The sequence below is a fragment of the Grammomys surdaster genome, unplaced genomic scaffold (assembly GCF_004785775.1).
Source record: "Grammomys surdaster isolate TR1022 unplaced genomic scaffold, NIH_TR_1.0 363, whole genome shotgun sequence".
NCBI classification, from domain to species: Eukaryota; Metazoa; Chordata; class Mammalia; order Rodentia; family Muridae; genus Grammomys; species Grammomys surdaster.
Window position 1 is genome coordinate 12,804,952 of NW_021604782.1, and position 20,504 is coordinate 12,825,455.

At 41.2% G+C, this 20,504-nt stretch overlaps 1 protein-coding gene across 2 annotated transcripts in view; it reads right to left on the reverse strand.

Annotated features, from left to right (window-relative positions):
• Astn2 (astrotactin 2) overlaps positions 1–20,504 on the reverse strand; it is a 931,927-nt gene that overhangs the window by 29,750 nt on the left and 881,673 nt on the right. For both annotated transcript variants that reach the window (XM_028779954.1, XM_028779955.1), the window contains one exon: positions 20,154–20,295. In XM_028779954.1, coding sequence (XP_028635787.1) covers positions 20,154–20,295 — 142 coding nt within the window. The remainder of the gene's footprint in view (positions 1–20,153; positions 20,296–20,504) is intronic.

The window sequence follows — 20,504 nt, forward strand, 5'->3', positions numbered from 1 at the left end:
GTGTGTGCCTTTGTGTACCTGCATATCAATGAATATCATCTTAGATTTTCCTTTGTAGTTACTGTAATTCCCTAGCCATTGACAAATCAATCCCCTGTCCCCATACTTTTCAGCCCCCAACTTGCCAAGTGATGCATCTGCTTATGCTGCTTATTTAGAATGACAACAACATCCACCCACCACCCAGTGGTGTCTCCATTATGATTCTCACCCCTTCACCACATTCATACAAGTTTCCAAGTTGCATCCAAGTTCTCATCATTTTTTCCATTTATCCTCTTTCTCCTTCCAGTAGAGAATTGTTCAAGCTCTGTGATTATTTCCCACCTACACAGTTAAGGCTTATCTTAAGCAATCTCTCACCACACTCCTTATGCATATAGCCATCTTTCTTGTCTATTCTTCATCTTTCTCCAGGGATATATTACTGAGGAGGCAACTCCTTAACATCATACCTTCTTCAGAGATCTTCAGTCTCTCCCCATCACCTATAATGTAGACTGTAGCTTCTTCAAACTAAGCTGCAAAGAGATTGGGAAGTAAATCTATGCCTACATCTTTGTTAGGGTTTCTGGTACTATGATGAAACACCAAGACCAAAACAACTTGGAGCGAAAATGTTTATTTGATTTCCATTGTACATCACTGTTCATCATTGTAGGAAGTCAAGACAAGAACTCATACAGGGCAGGAATCTGGAGCTGATACAGAGGCCATGGAGGGGTGTCCCTATTATATTTTCCCACATGGCTGGATCAGTCTGCATTCTTATGGAATCCAGGACTCCCTGCCCATGGGTGACCCTACTTACAATGGGCCTGGCCCTCTCCCATCAGCCACTAATTAAGAAAATGTCAACATGCTTGCCAATGACCCTACCTCACGGAGGCATTTTCTCATTTGAGCCTCCCTCATCTCCAATGACTCTAGCTTGTGTCAAGTTGACACAAAACTAATCACCTTGACCCACAAAACTCTTTGCCAGCCCCCTGCAAACTTTCACTCTTCATTAAACATTTCATTAATATCAGTCAAACTACCATGTCTCAAGCATGTTTTTGTCCTTTAGCCTAAGGGGCTTTTGCTCTATAGGATGTGATTTTAGCCTTAATACCCACTCTTCCCTTCCCTATAAGGGATATTCTACCTGTGTTAAGTATTCCTTATTATAGGAAGCTTTCACCAACTGATTTTGTACAAGTGAGAAACATGGTGTTGGAGAGGAAGATCAAGACATCTTGCTCATCTGTGTTTTCTTTATTGCTGATCGCTTTACTGTGGCACAGCTATGCTTTCTACCACTTGTCTTTTCATACCCTATGATCATAGGGGCAACATATTGATAATCTTTGTATAGCCAGAATATGACATACTGACTATGCAAACAACATATCTCCCATATGTCTAAATATATATTTGTCATTGAATCTATATTTATCTGTACATTCATTTTTGGATACAACAAAAATAAAAGTTGCATATGCATGAATGTGGTTCTAATGTGTATCAGGATGGACAAGTGTGACTATATTAAATGGGACATAGTTAGGTGGTGGTACAGTCTATGTTCAACGACTTAGCTTTAGGATTCAGTGTCTATAAGAGTCATAAATCTACCATTGGTAAATAATGAATTTTGACACACATACATCATATCTCCTAGTCTAACTCTTATCAATTGCAATGTATGGATATTAAAGGTGACCAGAACAACAGGCACATGGTGTTTACAAATATGGATATAACAATCTTCATTGGGAGCAATTTTATGTCCAATCACATATGGATAAGTATATCTATATCTGTGATGGGTGTGTGTGTGTGTGAGGGGGAGTATGGGTATGTGTGTGTGTGCGTGTGTGTGTGTGTGTATGCATGTGCATGTATGTGTATATAGTTTGGAATAAGGAGGCAAGGGTAAAATATAAAACATTGGTATTTCTCACAGGAAAGGTTGATTTTCCCCTCAAAGTAAACAATGGATGTCTTGAGAAAGGAGGATATGGAGAAAGAAGAGAAGAGGACCACAAGAAGTTATACTATTCATGGTGGCATACACATTGAATTCCAGCACTTTGAAGGCAGGTATATCTCTATGAGTATGAGGAGTAGAGACCAAGTTCCAGGACACATAAGGCTGTTAATACAGAAAACTAAGCCAAAACTAAACAACAATGGATAGCAAACAAACAAAGAAACAAAACAAAAGTAAAAAGACCAAAACAAAGCAAAAAACAAACAAACAAAACACTTGGAAGCACAGTAACAGTACATTGACCTAGGAAGTCTACAACCAACTATGGTTGTTAAGTGGCCATTTACTCACTCCATACTAGTATTAAGCTACTCTGTCTTCACTGATGCACATTTGGCGTAGCTGATGTCAATACAGTTATCATACAGCAGTTTTGTGTATCAATAGACATTATAGAAACAATTCACAGGGGATAAGGCAAACCAATGCTACTCCTCAAGGGCATCTAACTACTACCCTGACCTCTCCAACATGTGTATGTGTGTATACATATATCTGTATGTTTGTATATATTCGTATGTGTATATATATGTATATGTATATACATATACATATATATACACATACGAATAAATGGGGACACCTGAATCACATAGATGATCAGTTACATGGTAAGGTCCATTCTCAGAGTTCATTCACCACTCACAACCTGCCTCCCATACATTGGCTTTTTGCTATACAGCATCCATGCCATGAATCAACAATGTCTTGATTGAAGACTGTTAATAAATTTGTATTTAGTAAATAAGGCCCATTCCCATGAAAATAAGATAAACAGGACAGATAGAAGGTTAGCACTATTCACACATCCAAGAGAAGATGTAAGGAAGTTGTTAAAGCCTTTCCCTAGGTGAAAGCTGTAATCTGTCACCCTCACAGTTTCAGAAGGGTCTCAGCAATAAAGAATTGAGTTGGGTGATGCCAATAGTATAGCAAAACAATCAAATTCACAGCCAGGCTGTCCATAAAGGTCAGACATAAATATTGTTGATGTCCAGGTAGAATTATCAAGAGAGATAGAAAATACCAGGGAAAAGAAATAGCTGGCAAGAGCTATGCTTCTGTCAATCGTGAGTTATTCAGGGGGAACTCAAATAATGTCACCAGTGAGGTAGTGTGAGCAGCACCAGTGTCTTGCCCAATCTCTATGCAAGATACTTTTCATTTAAAATATGATCAATGAGGCAGTTGATATGCCCTAGGTCACACAGTGAACTCAATGCAAATCTAAGGTTGGATACTGTATAAACCCTCATCGTGAATAACACCACCTTGACATTCTTCATTGTGAATAATATTTAGTCAGGATTGAGAACAGTGCAAAGAGGTGTGCCTTTCCCAAAGTTCTTGCCATGTGTCCACTACTTGACATGAAGCGTCAATGTGACTTTTAATATTTGTAAAGAGAAACTTTCTTTCTGTTTGGGTTAAGTTCATTTACTTGCCTTCCTCTACCTTTTGATGTTAAATCTCTGGCCTCATTTCTCTTACTTGTAATATGGATCCACTTACCGTTTCTTCCCAGCAACCATCCATGTGGGTAGTGCAGGGGAGCCAGAGGTATAGTCCTAAAGACACATTGGGATCCACCTCTTCCCTACATTTACAAGAACCTTGTAGTGAAGTAAGCATCCAGCATTGGAAACAGGCTCAGAACAGCGGTGAGGTCACTACATAAGGACATATGCTTGAGAAATGTGTAATATAATATCAAAGACATGGTCTATGTCCCTACAAAAGCTGTGTGCTCCTGACCACAATACTTCTATTTGTTTTAGACATCAGATTTGATTGCTGTTTTGAACTCACACAACCTTGCCCAGCCTTCATCTAATATCCCTGGGCCCCAACCACCATCCGGCTTCCTTTACCTCATGAAGATAAGCCTCTCTGGTCTATTGGACACATCAGCTGTGGAAACCTTGAGTTACCAGAATGGGAGCAATGGGCTGGCCAGGCACGGTTGAGGCATTCAGTGCTGATAAGACCTTGACATGGCTGGACAAGCTCACAGAGACGTAAGGCTTTGCGTAAGCACAAGATTAGAAGACAACATTATTAAAATATTTAATTTTTTTGCAGGAATTGACATAAAAAGGGAGTGGAGGAAAGCCCCATGAGAAAGATAAGACCCTGGGGACCTTTCTGTAGCGTGACTTTGAAAGTATGGTTATTAGAGAAATCAGATTAATATTAACAATAAACAATACAGGCTGCAAGTGTCGGCTGGAAGCAGCTGTAGTTTCAATGTGCTAGCATAAAAAACCAGGGATGACAGTGAAATTAAAGAATAAACAACAAAGAAGTATAAGCCTCCTTTGTTCTTGGGCTAGACAGATATAGATTGAGAACAATGGTAATCTCTTCAGAGGGAATAGAAGAACGAGCCTGGCAGGGGTGGGCACTATTGTCTTTAAGTGCATCTTTAATTTTGATTTCTTTGAAGCTTGGTGCAAATGTGACACTGTAGTGACATGCATGGGTAGCATGTGGATTATTATACTTTCCTTATACTCATTGCTTTTAGTTTTGGGTCTCAGGACTGAAAGAAACAAACACATCCCTAACACCTATCAATTTATACTTTGCAAAGCTTATTGTACAAATAACCTTGAGAGCAAGACAAAGCAGGGTTTATTGGCCACATTTTGCATTCAGTGAATTCGTTGTTTGTGAAGAGGATGGCAAGGGGGCTTTTAAACCAAGGACACATTGTTGGAAAGTGATAGAGCTGGCACTTAGTCAAAGGCTGACCCAGAGATCTTTTCACTGCATTTACCTTGACTTTGAAGACACAACTGTTCCTCTCTTACAGGAAAATAAATTTCTATAGGGTTTCCATGGGTCCAAGGACTGAGACAGCACTGAGGCATGAATGAACTTCAGCTTCTTGGCCATTCAATTTTACCTCACACTATCATGCAGGAATGAGTCTTGTCATCACTAGCTCAGCAACTCTTTCCTGAAGCCTAGATATGAAACTATGGTTTCTGTGTAGTCTGCTTCACATTTCCCAAAAACCCATTCACTCTATCATGTATTCTCTTTGCACAGGTTTGGCTATGTAACCTTAGTAGGGCCTTCTGTTTTCTCCTCCCACCTTAGATGTGCCCTAGTGTATCTGATGGGGTGGAGCAATGTAGTAATTAAGGATCAATGGCATTAGCTTTGAAAAGACTTAGAAGTAGACCCTATCAACCTTATGGGTTTCTACTGAGGCTATAAGATTTGAGCTTTATTTGTTCCCCTTTTTGAAGCATCCTTCTTCCTTGGGAAGCTACTTGCTGAAGAGTCATCTCTCCAACTCTGAATGGGGTTTTAGGCATCATGTCTCACATTATGACCTGGCCTCCCAGTGCCAGAGTGGTGACATCACTCAGGCAAGGCAATCAAAGTCTGACTTCCCAACTTGCTTCCTACAGCTCTCTCTGCCTTACCATGATTCCATCACTATTACATTGGTAAGAATGAGGCTTCAGCAAATCTGACAATGTCTACTGAGCAGCCAGCTCAAGATTCCTAATGGTTGCCTTCACCTTCAAGTTAAGAGTGCACACTCCTTAGGTTGCCCTAAAGTCCCTTCATGGTTTGAGCCCTACCAATACCATTAGGACTGACACATTCATGTGTAGCTGTATTATACTAGGATGACTTGATATGGTTTGTAAAATTTCAAGGTTGTCTTGCTCCTCAATAACTTTCCACATGAGACTTCCTGTCCCTGGGAAAGCATTTTCTTTTGTCTCCAAATCTTCCATCTTACTGATCCTAATCATCTTCTAAAGTTGGAGGCCAATGTCCTGTCATTCTTTCCAGCTAGCATTTCCTGGGCAGGAAGTCTCTGCTCCTGTGAGGGCTCACACCACTGACCACATATTATGAGTTCCATGAAAGCAGAGGCAATGTCTGGTTGATCTCTGAGTTCCAAGAATCAAGTACAGAATGCTACAAAGAAGAGACACAAGCCAGTGGGATAAACAAACACACATGCAAATAGGGAAGATGTCACATTTCAGCAACTGCTTAAAAACTAATGGTTGGATAAAGAAAAGTAAGGGGGAAGGGGCTTATTTCCTGGCAAAACAAAACAAACAGAACCTTCTTTGTTGTCTTAGCCACTTTTTCCCATAGCTCATAATCTATATATTACAAAAGTAGTTACCAGTTAATTAATGTGTGACATAGGGGTTGGTGCATGTTTTGCTCCTCCCTGAAGAACAGGAATTGCGTCAGGGCAAGCAATACATTTTCCTTCTCTCTGTGTCTCTTCTGAGGCTTTAGCAGAAGAGAATACGGTACAGAGACTCAGAAAAAGGGGTGCCATTCTTGGAAACGACTGAAAAATTAGCAAAATTAACACACACACACACACACACACACACACAGAGAGAGAGAGAGAGAGAGAGAGAGAGAGAGAGAGAGGGAGGGAGGGAGGGAGGGAGACAGAGCATACGGCATATGGGGCATGTGTCAATGCCCTGTGGTGGGTGAGAACATAAGCTTTACTGTCCCAGAGGCTCATTAGATGCTAATGTGGATTCTGAATTAGTTATTGAGAACTTCGCCTTGGGATGCAGTCTGCTGAGTTCACATCATGGCTCTGATACTGACCTTTGTCAAATGGTTTTACATTCTGGGGTTGAATTTTCTCATTTGTGAACTGTCAATGATAGACTACTGTCCTGCTTGAAAGGTCTAGGTAAGCTAGTTTTGAAAGCCTTTGGAATGGTGTCTAGTGTTTGGAAAGCACATTTTCAGTACTTGCATTTCAAACTGTTAATTCTTTTCCTGAGAATCCATGAAGACACTGAGGTGAAATAGATGCAAAAGGTTTTATTTGGGAAAAAAAATATTCCAGAGAAGAACCAGGGTAGATAAATGAGGAAATTGGGGGGTGAAGTCAAGCCTTGTGGTATAGGCCTAGAATCCCAGCTACTCAGAAGCTGAGGCAGGGGGATAGCAAGTTCACAGTCGGTTTCAGATTGTGCCCAATGTCAGTCTGAATTACTTGAGGAAATACTATTTAAAAAACAAAGAAATAAACACAACAAAAAGAGGCTAGAGGTCTAGCTTAGTAGTTGGGTGTTTCCTTGTCATGAGTAAGGCCCTGGGCTCAATCCTCAGTACCATAATTAAATCGATCTCTCTGTCTCTCTGTCTCTCTGTCTCTCTCTCTCTCTGTCTCTCTCTCTCATCTCTCTCTGTCTCTCTCTCTCTCTCTCATGTCTCTGTCTGTCTGTCTGTCTGTCTCTCACTCTCTCTGTCTCTCTGTCTCTCTCTCTGTCTCTCTCTCTCTCTACACACACACACACACACACACACACACACACACACACACACACATGCACACAGTTTATTAAATCAAGATCCAGAAGATCCAGAAGCTCAGTTTGTTGGTCTACAAAGGGCATCACTCTTTTCCTTAGGAGCAACACGCATCACACTAGCAATATTACTTTTGAGACACCATGAGGGACTTGTTTCTTTGGCTTGCCATTGGCTATCTAGATGTTTACAAGGGTATTGAGATTCCTGGAAAATGCTATGATGCTAAGACAGATAATATGGAAAATTTCACAAGATTAAAGCTAAGACAAACACAAAACAAGTCTGTGGGTACCACCTCTACTTTCTTTTCCCTAAGGATATTTTTGTGGATTTCATAGCCATCGAGAAACCAGAAAAACTCCTGTTTATTTCTCCTGTGGCTTCTGAGAGGCTTCCTTGCTCTGAGCAGTGCTTCTTCAATCTTTTATGAGACTTAGATAGGATTGAGAAAGAGCAATTTAAGCATATTAATTTCCTGGTCTATGATAAGGGTGAAAGGATTTGCATACAACCCTGGAAGTTAGATCTACATCCCACTCACCCACAACCTGTCCACAAGCAGGGCAGCTCCTAGAGCCTTCTGGGATTGTCCTAATCTGTGAACGTTTCCCAGAAAGAAATTCTCACTTCTCCTTTTTCTGGCTAGAGAACCTGACGAAATTCCCTGTAAACAGGGCCTCTCCCTCCCCTTTGCACTGGCCTCATACATGCTAATGCAAATCAGTCCTGACCCAGCCAGGGGTCTGTGGGAAGGCTGCCAGGCACTGGGGAACAAACATGCAAAGAATGTTATTTCATTTCTGGCATCCTGGGGAAAGAGGGCTGAGAGAGGGAAGTTGGGCAGTAAAAGAACAAACTGGGTTGAGAGAGAAAAGGATTATTATGAATGTATACAACGATAAGAGTGATGAATATAGGAAGAAGTTTACATGAATAAAGGGCCTATTGGGTGCCAGGAATTGCTATGTGAAACTTTTAACTTCAATTGTACGTGTGCTTGTTTTCTAATGTATAACGTATAATGCTTTCTAATGTATAATTCCTGTTTCATAAATGTAAATATAACGCTTTAATCTTTATTATTATTTTGTTGTTGTTGTTAAGCACTGTTTGTCTATTTGCTACAGGGTCTAATTCTTAGCTCAGAAAGGTCTGAAACTCAGTGTGTATTTCAGGCTGGCCTCAAACTTGTAGTAAACTTCTTGACTAGGCCTTCAGTAATTTTTCATATGTTACTCAGTGACCAACTGCGTGAGTCAGGATCTGAACCCAGATTTTAAAAGTTCAAATCTCGACCCTGAACATCTTCACAAGGCTTCATGATTTGTTGTCCTTTGTCATACTTCCAAAGGAAAGTCTGAACACCATTGTACCACATTCTGTGATTCTCATCATCCATCTCTTCCTTTCTATTTGCTAACACCGATCTAAGGGCAATGCAATTGTCTCTTATCAGAACTATTATAAAAACATTGACTCTTATCCTCAGCCTCAGTCATATACCAGAGATATGTCTCGTAATTCCACGTCTCCTTTCTCACTGTGACTCAGAATCCATCAATGGCTTCCTAGCCTGCATCATAGAGCTTTATCAGAACTACCTCTCCAGTGTTGTTTATTATATGTGTCAACTATCTTGAACTTTCTATCACCCTCCACATAGAACATTTTCAATGTATCATATCCTTCTGCAGTTGTTTCAACCATTTCTTTTACTTAGCACGTAAATTTCCCCATTCTAAATGTTCAGTGCTACCCAAATCAAGCTCAGAGATTCGTTCTTTGAGGACCACTAGATAACAGAAATTATAGATTCCTTATAAGTCCCATTCTTTCATGTGGGAGTGATCCACCCTAGTTAAATGTCTTATTGCAAGTTTGACTCCAACACTAGATGAAGTTCATTCAGCAAGAGCCATGAGACCTCAAAGTCCAACTCAATCTCTGTGTAAATCAGGGATGTATATAGTGTTGACTCTGGAGCCAGAAAGCTTCTGTTAGAATCAAGGTTCTACCACTTACCATGGTTAAGTGACCATAGCAAGTCATGTTTTAGTGTTTTCTTTATCTATAATATAGAACATTGCTAACCTTCAAAGAGTTAGTTGACCTAAGAACCTTAGCCCAGTGCTGGCATGTAACAGTCAAGTTTGACAAATAGTTAATGTTGGTAAAGATAGGCAGGCACCTGTCATGGCTTAGTTTGTGGCTAACAGCTACAACTGTTTATTTCAACCACTAACTCCATCCTGTCATGGAGTGATGCTTAGTACTGATACTTTGTGCTTGCTGAATTAGGCAGCAACCAAGTGACAGGCCATCTGGTTGTTATGAATTCACAGACACATAACACATGATTCCTGAAGTCTCTATATTATTGGTCAATGACCAATGGTCATGTTCAAGGAACTCATAAAGGATAATCAGAAGGAAGCATAAAAAGTCTCCTATTTTATTATGTTATGGGAAAATGATCCAAAAACTGCCCACACTTTATGTTGAAAGAATGTCACAGGTCGTGTTTCCCATTTTAAAACATTCTCATTTAAAAGAAGATCTTACATGTATCTGGTACCTTACCTGTTCCATTGGTTACACTATGCCTGGGAACACTGCATGAATCCTCAGCATGAATATTTATTTCACAACAAATCTCACATATGGGCTAAGTGGTTCACACCTTCAATTCCCCCACCCAGGCTGTGGAAGCAGGTAGCTCACACATTCAAGGGCAGCTAGGCAGGAAGAATAAGTTCCATGTCACCCTGAGCATCACAGTAGATCCCACTAAATACAGAAACAAAACTAAGACTCTCTAAAGCAGGCAGTAGAAATCTGTCTATTTTACACGGATATGGAAATTGTGATACCCCTTCAAAAATATATTATACAGTAAAAACAAAATGAAACAAGCAAACAAACAAACAAAACCACTTTGGATTTGAAATGACCTTAGGGAAGTCTGTCTCAAATATGTAACCTTAGCCTCAGATGATTTAGAGTGCTTGAATGTATGGATATAGGACAAGAAAGCAACATGTAGTTTATTGTAGATTTAACAGCCCTGATCCAATCCTTTCTGACTTTGAGTGACATAGGATAGGCCATGGGGATGTGTGGGTCATGGATATCTGTATTCCCAGGCACTGTTATTCTGTACTTCAAATAAAAACACAGATTGGGGTTACTGGTTGATGGAAGTGTCTGTCCTCAGGAGAAAAGAGAACACATAAGAATGGGAAAATGTCAGAAGTCTGGAGTTTGTCTCACCTCTGCCTCTCTACACATCATTAATGCTGATCCCCTGTAGTCCACTAACACTTTCACATTATAAGTCTGCTCAGATCCTTCTCTTTCGGTTGTAAATGTAGTAAAGCGAGGGAGAGACAGGAATCTGTGCAGTGCCTATGTCCATAGCCAAGATGCAGGGAACAGAAAAAGCTTACATGACCTGGCTCTTCACCTGTGTTCATTCCTGAGTCTCAGTCTGAGCGGGAGAGGACTTTCCCACTGACCTGCCCGTGGTACTGGTGAGAAATATGAAGTGTAAACCGACAGGATTCTTTGTCTGTATTCCTAAGATGATTGACCTAAGTGAGGATTGAGATCACACAGGAAAGACATCTGTTACCATGCTGAGCTGTCTCTATGGTTGTCCCTAAAGGTGATGCTAATGTAGAGAGTGATAATAACAACCTCCTGGGAAACACCATGTGTCAAGAGTTAGGACTGCTATGTGTTAATTCCAGTTCTGAATGCTTATGGAATACACAGGCCTCTTATAAAAAAATCACAATTCTTTCGCAGTACACCCAGAAAATGACCCTAAATTCTGTGAGTGATGATCTGCAGACTAACTGGTTGGGTAGCTAGTTATTAAGTTGACTAAGAGTTACCTCTTCCTTGCAGACATGGATCACAGGCAGCAAAGCAGCTTTACCTTGGAGCTCTCCATGAAAATGCAGTACTGCCAACAAGTTTCTTTTCCTTCCTGTAACACCATCACTCCCACCCTGGCCCTCCATATTCAAGCTGCATTCCCTTCTGCACCATGGGGTCTCTTGTTTTCTAATTCTTATATTCTGACAGATATTGCCTTAATCTCTGTGTTAGTTTCTTAGGGTTACCCTAAAAAAATTATCACAGCTGTATCTAGCTTAGTTTGAGACACCTTGTAAATGGTCAACTGATACAATTTTTCCTACAGCTTGCCACACTATGGTCATTTATTAAGAAAGGAAGGGGGTATTACTAAGAATTTTGGAAATGAGCTAAGCCATACTGCTCCACATTGATTCAGCACACTTTTCACACTGAACAAAGACACTGAGGCCCAAACTATGAGGCCTAATCATTCTCTTCCTACCTGCATCAACTGGTTTATCCAACTCTCCATCCAGCCCAGCATAATCTCCACTCTATAGTTAGAATCACTACCTCAAAGCACAGGTTGAAATCTACTCAATATCTCATCAAAAGATTCGGACAGTTCCCTATGACCCACAGGAGAAAGTCCAGGTCCTCTGCTTGTCATTCACAGACTATCTTTGTAACCCAGAAGTAGTTTCCCTGCCTTCACAAGTTCACATGAGCAGTCTGTGCCCTGTCCTTCTGGAATCCTGGCTGGTGTCCCATTCCTGGATGAAATCCTGATGCAGTCTGAGGAAAGAAACAGTCTGCCTTAAAGTCCCCAGCAGGTTTTAGGAGCCTTGCTGTCTGTCGGCTGAAGAGCAGCATTATTTTTCCTCTGTGAGTCTCTCTTGGCTTGGGATACGTGGCTGTGTTTGCTTCTGGCCTGAAGACAGCTCTTCCCCTCTCTGGGGCCCCAAATGTGTATTTTGAAGAGGTCAGTGTGACCTGATGTTGAAGAGAATTAAGTCACTAATCTGCCCCCACTCACCCTCATTTCTTGAACAATAAGAATGGGCACCATAGCCAAAGAGAGTCCACACTCCTCCTGACTGGGGTGACACCAGAGTCCCTGGTCCCTGGTGATATCAGGTATGCTTGATCGTTCTCAGCTGGCTCCTTGATGCAGAGCCTAATAATAGCCTGCTCCTGGTCCATAGGCTGGGGTGTGGTATGAGAAGAGAAGGATGGAGAAAACCCATAGAATGGTGGGAGAGGTAAAATCCTGAGAATGTGCAAGGCAGGCATTGAGAAAGACTAAGCAAAGAGAATGGAACAGAAGGAAGAAAGATGCAGCCAAGGAAACAGCAAGTCAAAGAGAGATCTATGCAGAGACAAAAGTTGGACAGGCTGGGTAAGTGGCATGGAGTGGGAGGCGGTACCCATGACAAGGAGAAGGAAAATCAGAGTGAGGAAGAGAATACAAAAGAAGTAAAAGAAGCAATAAAGAAATGGATAGAAGTGAAAGCATAGATAAAATTAAGAAGGGGGGGCTTGGGTAGGGACAGAGGAAGGAAAAGAAGGAAAGAAAGAAAAGAAGCAAAGAAGAAAGGCAATGAGGGAAAGAGGAAAATAATAAAGAATGGAGAGAGGGAAGAGGAGCACAAAGGAAAAAAAAAGAAAACAGTTTTCAGTGGTAAAGAGTCAGGAAAGAGCAGGGCAGGAGCTACATCCAGCCCCTGCTGGCTTCTTTGCCTGGTGAGTCCTGGATCTGCTTTGAGCAGCAGCCTCATCCCATGTTGGTTCAGACACTGCAGCATGGTCAGCCAGGAAGACTTCCTCTTTGTACATTTCCTTTCTCCTCAGAGCTGGAAGTCTCTCAGATGTTGTCTGGGTCACGTCTGGGACTTGGCTCAGAAGCCAAGGGAAAGGAAGAGAACTTTAACTGTACCCTGAATTCAAGTCTTCTATGTGGACTGATGCTGGCCTCTCTGGCTGCCAGAGTCTTTTTATATCTCTCCACTTCGTCCAATCTCAAGAGAAGTACAAGTTCTCGATTTTAAACATGTCTTTGGAGGTAACCTCTTCAAATCTCTACAAATGGATAAGCTGAACATCCCAATTGCAAATCACTTGGCCAAAGCCTCGTAGCCACTTAGGACAAGAGACAGGGTGGCCCTTGGGTCTCTGGCCTCTCATCAACTGGGCAAACAATTTTGAAAGCTAGCCCTAGAAGACTCTTGATGACTTTCATTCTGTTTCCAGTAAATTCTGTGCTAATTCTTGGCATGAGGAGAGAAAATAAAGAGGATAGGGTAGGAATGTAAATAAAAAGAAAAGTTGGGGTATCATCTAACATATAAAGATAGCATGCATGGTAGTGGCCTTAACTGCTTTTGCAATGGGCTTCCTAGACTATACCCAGGAAAGAATGGTACCCCAAGGGTAGTAGAAAGCCAACACACTTTGCCCTAGGCTCTATGAGTACTGAGTATTTGGAAAGGCATCTCTAGGCCAGTTGTCTGAACTTCTTCACAGAAACATGGGAGTCTAGAGACTAGGAAACAACTCATCACATGAAAGCTGGGGCTGAGAACACTTAAAATGACATTAGGAGCCTATTCTTTGGCAGAATAGGCATCACAGACATGCAGGGTTTCCTGTTTGTATGGTGTTGTGAGGACTGGAGGGCACTATAGAATTAGGAGCTCTGGAGTAGCTAGTGTAGTATTTAATGGGAAAACTGAAAATTAGTTTTATATATTGTTCCCAATCCATATGTGCAAGGATCTTCTTAGTGTAAGAGTTCTGTTCAACTCCCAGACCTGCATTATGTTTTTGTTAGATTCTTGTCATTGTCAAGTGAGGGTAGTGTTGAATTCAGGCACTGGACCTATGTTGGCCTAGTATATATTTTGGCTTCTCCACTTATTCATTTTGTGGTTGTGGTAAAGTTTTCAAGCCACTCTGTACATTAGTTACTCTACCCAGATACAGATTTATTTTTTTTAAAGAATTGAGTCAAATAAGATTTTTAAAAGAGAAAGAAAAAGAGAGATGATGAGGAAAAGAGACAGAGGGGGAGTGAGAGAGACTATGAAAGAATATGAGAAAGAGAGTGAGAGAAGAGAAAGAGAGAAAGAGAGAGAGAGAGAGAGAAAGAGACAGAGACAGAGAGAGACAGAGAGAGACAGAGAGAGAGAAACAGAACAATCATTTGGCTATGTAATGGGAATTCCTTGACTGGTAAGAGAAGAAGGAGAATGTTATGAGTGTATGAGTGATTGAAGAGAAGTAGGTGTGTGCTCAATATTTGCATTGAGTTAAAAATCTATCCAATATTTAAGAAACTTAAGAAAAAGCTCACTGAATCATTATGGCTATAGTGCATGAGCCAGGCGAGTTCTACAGGCAAGAAAAGGTATGAAGGAATGTAAGAAATCATTGAGGAGAAAATCCAGGGGAAAACACAGTAAAAGTGGGCATTGGTGGTATGTACCTCAAGAAAACAGGTGTTCCTGGAAAGTGGTGAGGGAAGGACCAAAGTTGGGGATAACACAACATGGTATCCCACTGGAAAGTAGTGAGCATCAGGCTTCTAACAGAGATCATGTAAAGCATTGGTTTTGAAATGAAATAGAGCATCATAAATAGTAGTAATGGTGGCTATTGTTCTTATTTTTGCTATTTTGTCAGCTACCAGTACTAAGGGAGGTAGTGTTTTGTGTCTTTCTCATGTATCAGTTCACTATCAGGTAGGTCATATCATGACTCTACCTTACACATGAAACATCTAGATGTCAAGAAACCTGTCCAGACCATAAAGTGATTAAATCAAAGTGTTGCAGCCCAGATAATCTCTGTTTACCACACAGATATGATTGTATGTATGTGTGCATGTGTGTGTGTGTGTGTGTGTGTGTGTGTGTGTGGGAGTGTGTGTGTGATATGTTACTAGGTATGTAGAGTCACAAGGTTTCTTGCCTTTCCTATTGCTTCTCTTTGATAATCCTTCACATGTGTTTACAATCAAAGGAGATATCTGTTAGGAGTAACAGTTTGTTTCTCCCAGATTTATAGAAGAAGTTAATAACTGTTATATAGATGAGAAAAATGATACTTTAATTACTTTCTGAGATACAAAGGCTGTGATAGAAGTCTCCTGGTATCCATGTCTTGTATTCCTCCCATTGTAATCAGTGTTGACAACACCTAATTCTGGTTCCTCTTACAACTCCACCCATATGTGTGGAAATGAACATGGCTAGAAGACAGTTGGAGCATTGGCATCACTTGGGATGTAGACTCAGCTCTAGTCTTTTTTTGTCATGTGCTTTCTACAAACTCATTACCTCCTTCAACCCCAGTTTCCCTGTCATTGATATGGGAGATGATAAGAACACAACTACTCTATCATAGGGCTATGGTGAAAACTGCACGAGATCTTGTGTATGCCTTGCATGGTTTCGGGCACAATGACTTCTTTGTATAAGAGCATTACTATTACCATTGTCCAGAAAGTAAAGATGTAGTACTGTGAGAATCAGAATTCTGGTTTGAATTCTGAATGCCTACCTAGTATACCAGTCTTAAGACCAGTGAGTTTAACTTTCCTTTATATAGGTAGAACATCATTCGTGGAGAAGGAGGAACTGGCCCAAGGTGGAACTGAGCAGTGAAGATGGTTGTCTGCCTTCTGACATCAGAACTTCATTTTATGCAACTATCTTCTTCCTCCAGGACCTTGGTTTTTCTTCTACTCATCCAGCCCCACCCACCCCTACTAAGTCTCTCCCCCGAGACTCTGTTCCCACCATGGATGCTGGCAGTTCATGCAATACCCAGGCTTCTTTGGCATTCCTTTCATAGAGCAGAAGCCAGAGAGGTGAAGGTGGGCCTGAGGCAAGCCTCTGAATGTGTGGGAATGAGCCCCCCCCACCCTAGGAATCAAGCCTGGCTGCTTCTGGCATGTTCACTGAGGACCCCTTGGCAGCCAGCCATTATTTGAGGAGGCAAGGCAGCCAAGACAAGACGGAGGCTAATTACCTTGAGTAATAGGAAATTGGAAAGTAGTTACAAGAAGAGTGTCTAGGCCCCTAGCCAGGTAAGGACAGGGACCTTGGATTCCTAGCCTGGCTTCTGCCATTGGTCAAAGAGGACATTCCCACTCAAGATCACCCCAGACTTCAACTACCCAAGGAATAAGAAGCTGACCCACTCTTGGGCCTTTGGGGGACCCTCTCCCTTTTCTGCTTTTGTTTGTTTTCATTCAGAGCAAAACAAATGAAACAAACAAGGAAATTCAATTGAAATGGGGCACGGTTGCTGATGTTTCTGATTTGTTACAGGAGGGTGAGCTCAGGACAGAAAATCAGCCTTGACTTTCATTCCTCCAACTGGTCTCAGCCTGAAGCACTGTGTAAAATTACATGGATGGAGGGGCTGCAAAAGCAATTTGCCTTACTAGGTAGGGCATAGAAAAGGAGTTTGGATGAGTGGGGGCAGAACCAAAGATTCAAATAAGAAATAGAGCAGAGAGACTGATATCCACTTGGATAAATAAAACCCCCAGAGAATAACAAATGGGAAGGAAAATGACAGACATAGACAGGAATCTATAGAGAAAATAACCAGAGAAAGTTTTAAAGATAAAGAGATACTAATAAGGGAACAGAGAGGCCCTGGATAGGGCAAATAGGAAAGTGAGAGAAGTGGATAAGCTCGAAGGGCAGGAGTCCTGGGACTAGGAATGAAAATAGATCCCACAGTAAAGCTTCATTTTAAAGTTCAGACCAGGCAGAGTATATGGTGTTTCAGTGCAGCAGAAGTAGAGGGAGCTGGGCATGAACCCATGCTCATTCAGAGGCACAGTGATTTTCTTCTCTACTGTCAGTTGAATCTTAATGGGAGCTTGGATGAAAGAGTGACTGACTACTGTGCTAGACATGAAAATCCAGCTTTCTGAGCCTTCCCTCCTCTGAATCTCTCCCTTCCTCTTCTCTTTCTGTCCCAGAGGACTCTTTTCAGGGTTAGTCAGACCAAGTTTTGCTTCTTGGAAACCAACTCCTCTGGAGTTGTCCTTGGAAGAAGAAGAAGGAGGAGGAGGAGGAGGAGAAGGAGGAGGAGGAGGAGGAGGAGGAGGGAAGAAGAGGAGGAGGAGGAGGAGGAGGAGGAGAAGGAGGAGGAGGAGGGAGGAAGAGGGGGAGGAGGAGGAGGGAGGAGGAAGAGGGAGGAGGAGGGAGGAGGAGGAGGGAGGAAGAGGAGGAAGAGGAGGAGGAGGAGGGAGAGGAGGAGGAGGAGGAGGAAAGTGATGATAAGGGATTGAGATTGAAGATTGTTAACCCTTCCTGCTGGTCTCCTATGACCAGGCAATCTGGCAAACTCTGTGCATCTAGTATTTTGTATTCTTATTAATGAAGTTCTCTGTTCTTAAAACTTATCAGGCAGGAGTGACTCTATCAACACTGTTTCAGAAGGAAGAATTTGTCACTTAAAATAGTGAAAGATCACTTGTCTCAGATCAATTTCTGAGCACACAAGGGCAGAATCAGGATTCACACCCAGGGTAGCTTGTCTCCAAAGCCTGCGTTCTTTACGCTGCCACATGCCGTGTTTTTGGCTCAGAAGGAAGAAAACAAATTTTGCTGATAAATGAGCAAGCGGAAAATGAGAAAACCCAAGAACAGACATGGGAGCTATTTTAAAGCTCAAGACCAAGTTGGTCAGACTTCATGGGAGGATAGTCGCCAGTGGGATGGGAGACTGTTCCAAACAATACCCTAGCTCCCTATCTGAGCAGCTCAGATCCCAGGGCCATTAATGAAACCTATTTCAAAAAGAAATAAATAAAACAAAGGGCTGTCCAGAGATAGGGAAGGCAAACTCATGACAAGCCCATTTCCAAAGCAGAGGAAAGAAGGTTACCCTACCTCAAGAATCAGGAAGCAGAGATGGTGTCAGGGAATTGGATAAAGTGGAAATGAGGGAAAGTGTTTATCATTTAAAAGATAGTTCATTTAAAAGCCAACTCATCAACTCTCAGCATTAATTGCTTGGGGGACATTTATAAACACATCTCATTGCTTTTTACATAATGGGATTTTAGATATTAGCTAAGCTACGGTGCCACCTAAAGACAGGCTACTTCTTCTGACTTAATGGATAAGAAGCCCCCAGGTAAAGCTGATTTTTATAATTCACTCATCTGATCCATCAGTCTGAGGATAGATGAGGAGAAGAGAAAATTCATGACTGCCATAATCCAGTAGCAACAGCAACAAAAATAACAGTTAACAGTTGTTATATTCTAGGGGCTCACACCAAGTAGCCTAGAAGGACAGATGGACACATGAATGGGTGGATACTTGCAAAGGGAGAAAATGGGAAGCCTCAGGGTACCATGCATATTCTCATAGAGAAGAAACTGGAGACTCAGAATAAACACCAATGAAGAAAAAGTCATAGATTTGAACCCAAATCTATCTGCCTCTTGTGTATGTGCTCAAGGAATGGCAGAGGTATCAGAAGTCTGACACTAGGACATGTTCTAAAAATTCCACTTTCTTAATAACATCATAGATGTTAGAGTCAGAGGAGATCTGACAGCGTTTATTTAGCTATGTGCTTGCTGCATTGTACAAGTGCAATAACTGGAGCTCAGATACCCAATGCTCACTGATTCTGAAGCTGTAGAGTTGGGTTCTCAAAATCCAGATTCCAGTCTTAGTATTCACCATTAAGACAGTGGCCATTCTTTAAGACCTTTTGTATATCATACTTCTCTGGTTAGCTTGCCCAGATGTATCTGTGTAGATCAGAACCCCTGTTTCTATAGCATTCCCTGACTGAAGATAAAGTTTGAATTGTAACAACTCTGAGATTGTAGAGTCAGGGTTACAAGATGCAATTCTCTCTTCACAGTGATATTCTTGAGTTTTGTCTATTGCTGTATTTATATGGCAATTTATTTAAGGTTATTCAACTAAATATTCCCAAATCATAAATATATAGCCTTCTTATCACTGTTAGGTTGTAAGTTATCTGAGGATAGGCCCCTTTGTATCAGACAATACCTTAGTGCAGTATAAGGACATAAAAATAAGTCTTAGAAAAAGTGGAAGTAAAAAGAGAATTCAATGTAGGAGTATATAGATAGATGGATGGATTATGTGGATAGATAAATGGAAGAAGAGATAGGAGAGATAAATGGAGGATAAGTTAATGGTTGAGTAGATGAACAAATGAATTATGCAAATAAAAGAATTGTTTTAGTAATTGTTGAAAAGCTTAGCACCTCACCAATTACAGCTTTCTAGAGGAATAAAAGGAGGTGACCTATGATTTCATCATTAACAATATGATGAGCTGCTCTCTAGAGCTCCTTATTGTTATTTATGATGCCTGCTTCCAGATGTGGCCATACTCATAGAGGTTGGAAAGAAATAAAAAAAAGAAAAAAAACAAGCCTCCTGTTTCCTCTTATATCACTAAATGAAGCACACACACACACACACACACACACACACATCAAAGAAAACGTTTATGTGAGCTATAAATATCAGTGTAACTTAATACATGCATATACATACATATACACATCTCAGAGAAATTATGAAAAAAAAGCAGAAAAGAACAATAGGCAGGTATTGTGACCCTGATTAAGCTTTTGTCCTTATCTTGATTGCAGATTATTCATCAGTAGAAAGAACAGTATAGAGTTTAGTGTCTGATTTCGGTGGGACCTGTAGTACTCACCTTATGTGCCTCACTGTTGTCTACCACATTCTAAACAGAAACTTCTAAACCTTTGACTCCTAAAGTTACACACAGACAAGCTAAGAAACATTGGGTTCTCTGAAAAGAATGACTCCTGCTATCACTCCCAGCTTAAAGCCATCTTCCTTCATTGCTTCATACTCCCCACGAGCCCACCACCTCTTACTTGTAAAGACCATCTGGCTCCAGGCACTTGAAGATCACTGAGTAGATACTGACTTCAGGGACCTCTCCGTGGCTTCGACCAGCTGCTACACAAGATGTGCCCAGGCCAGAGAGTAAGTCATCAGCAAAACTCAGGAATTCTCCTGAAAGGAGATATAAAAACAAAAACAAAAACACAAGATGAGCTCTCTAGTGCAAGCCTTGGTGAAAAGAAATTACCAGGGGAAAAGGCAGATCTGAAAATGTTGTAAATTATCACCTACAGTGCCTATTGGATATACAATTGATTATTAGTTTTATAAAGATGGGTTCTTGCCATATAGCAAAGGCTTGCTTTGCACTTGCTATTCCT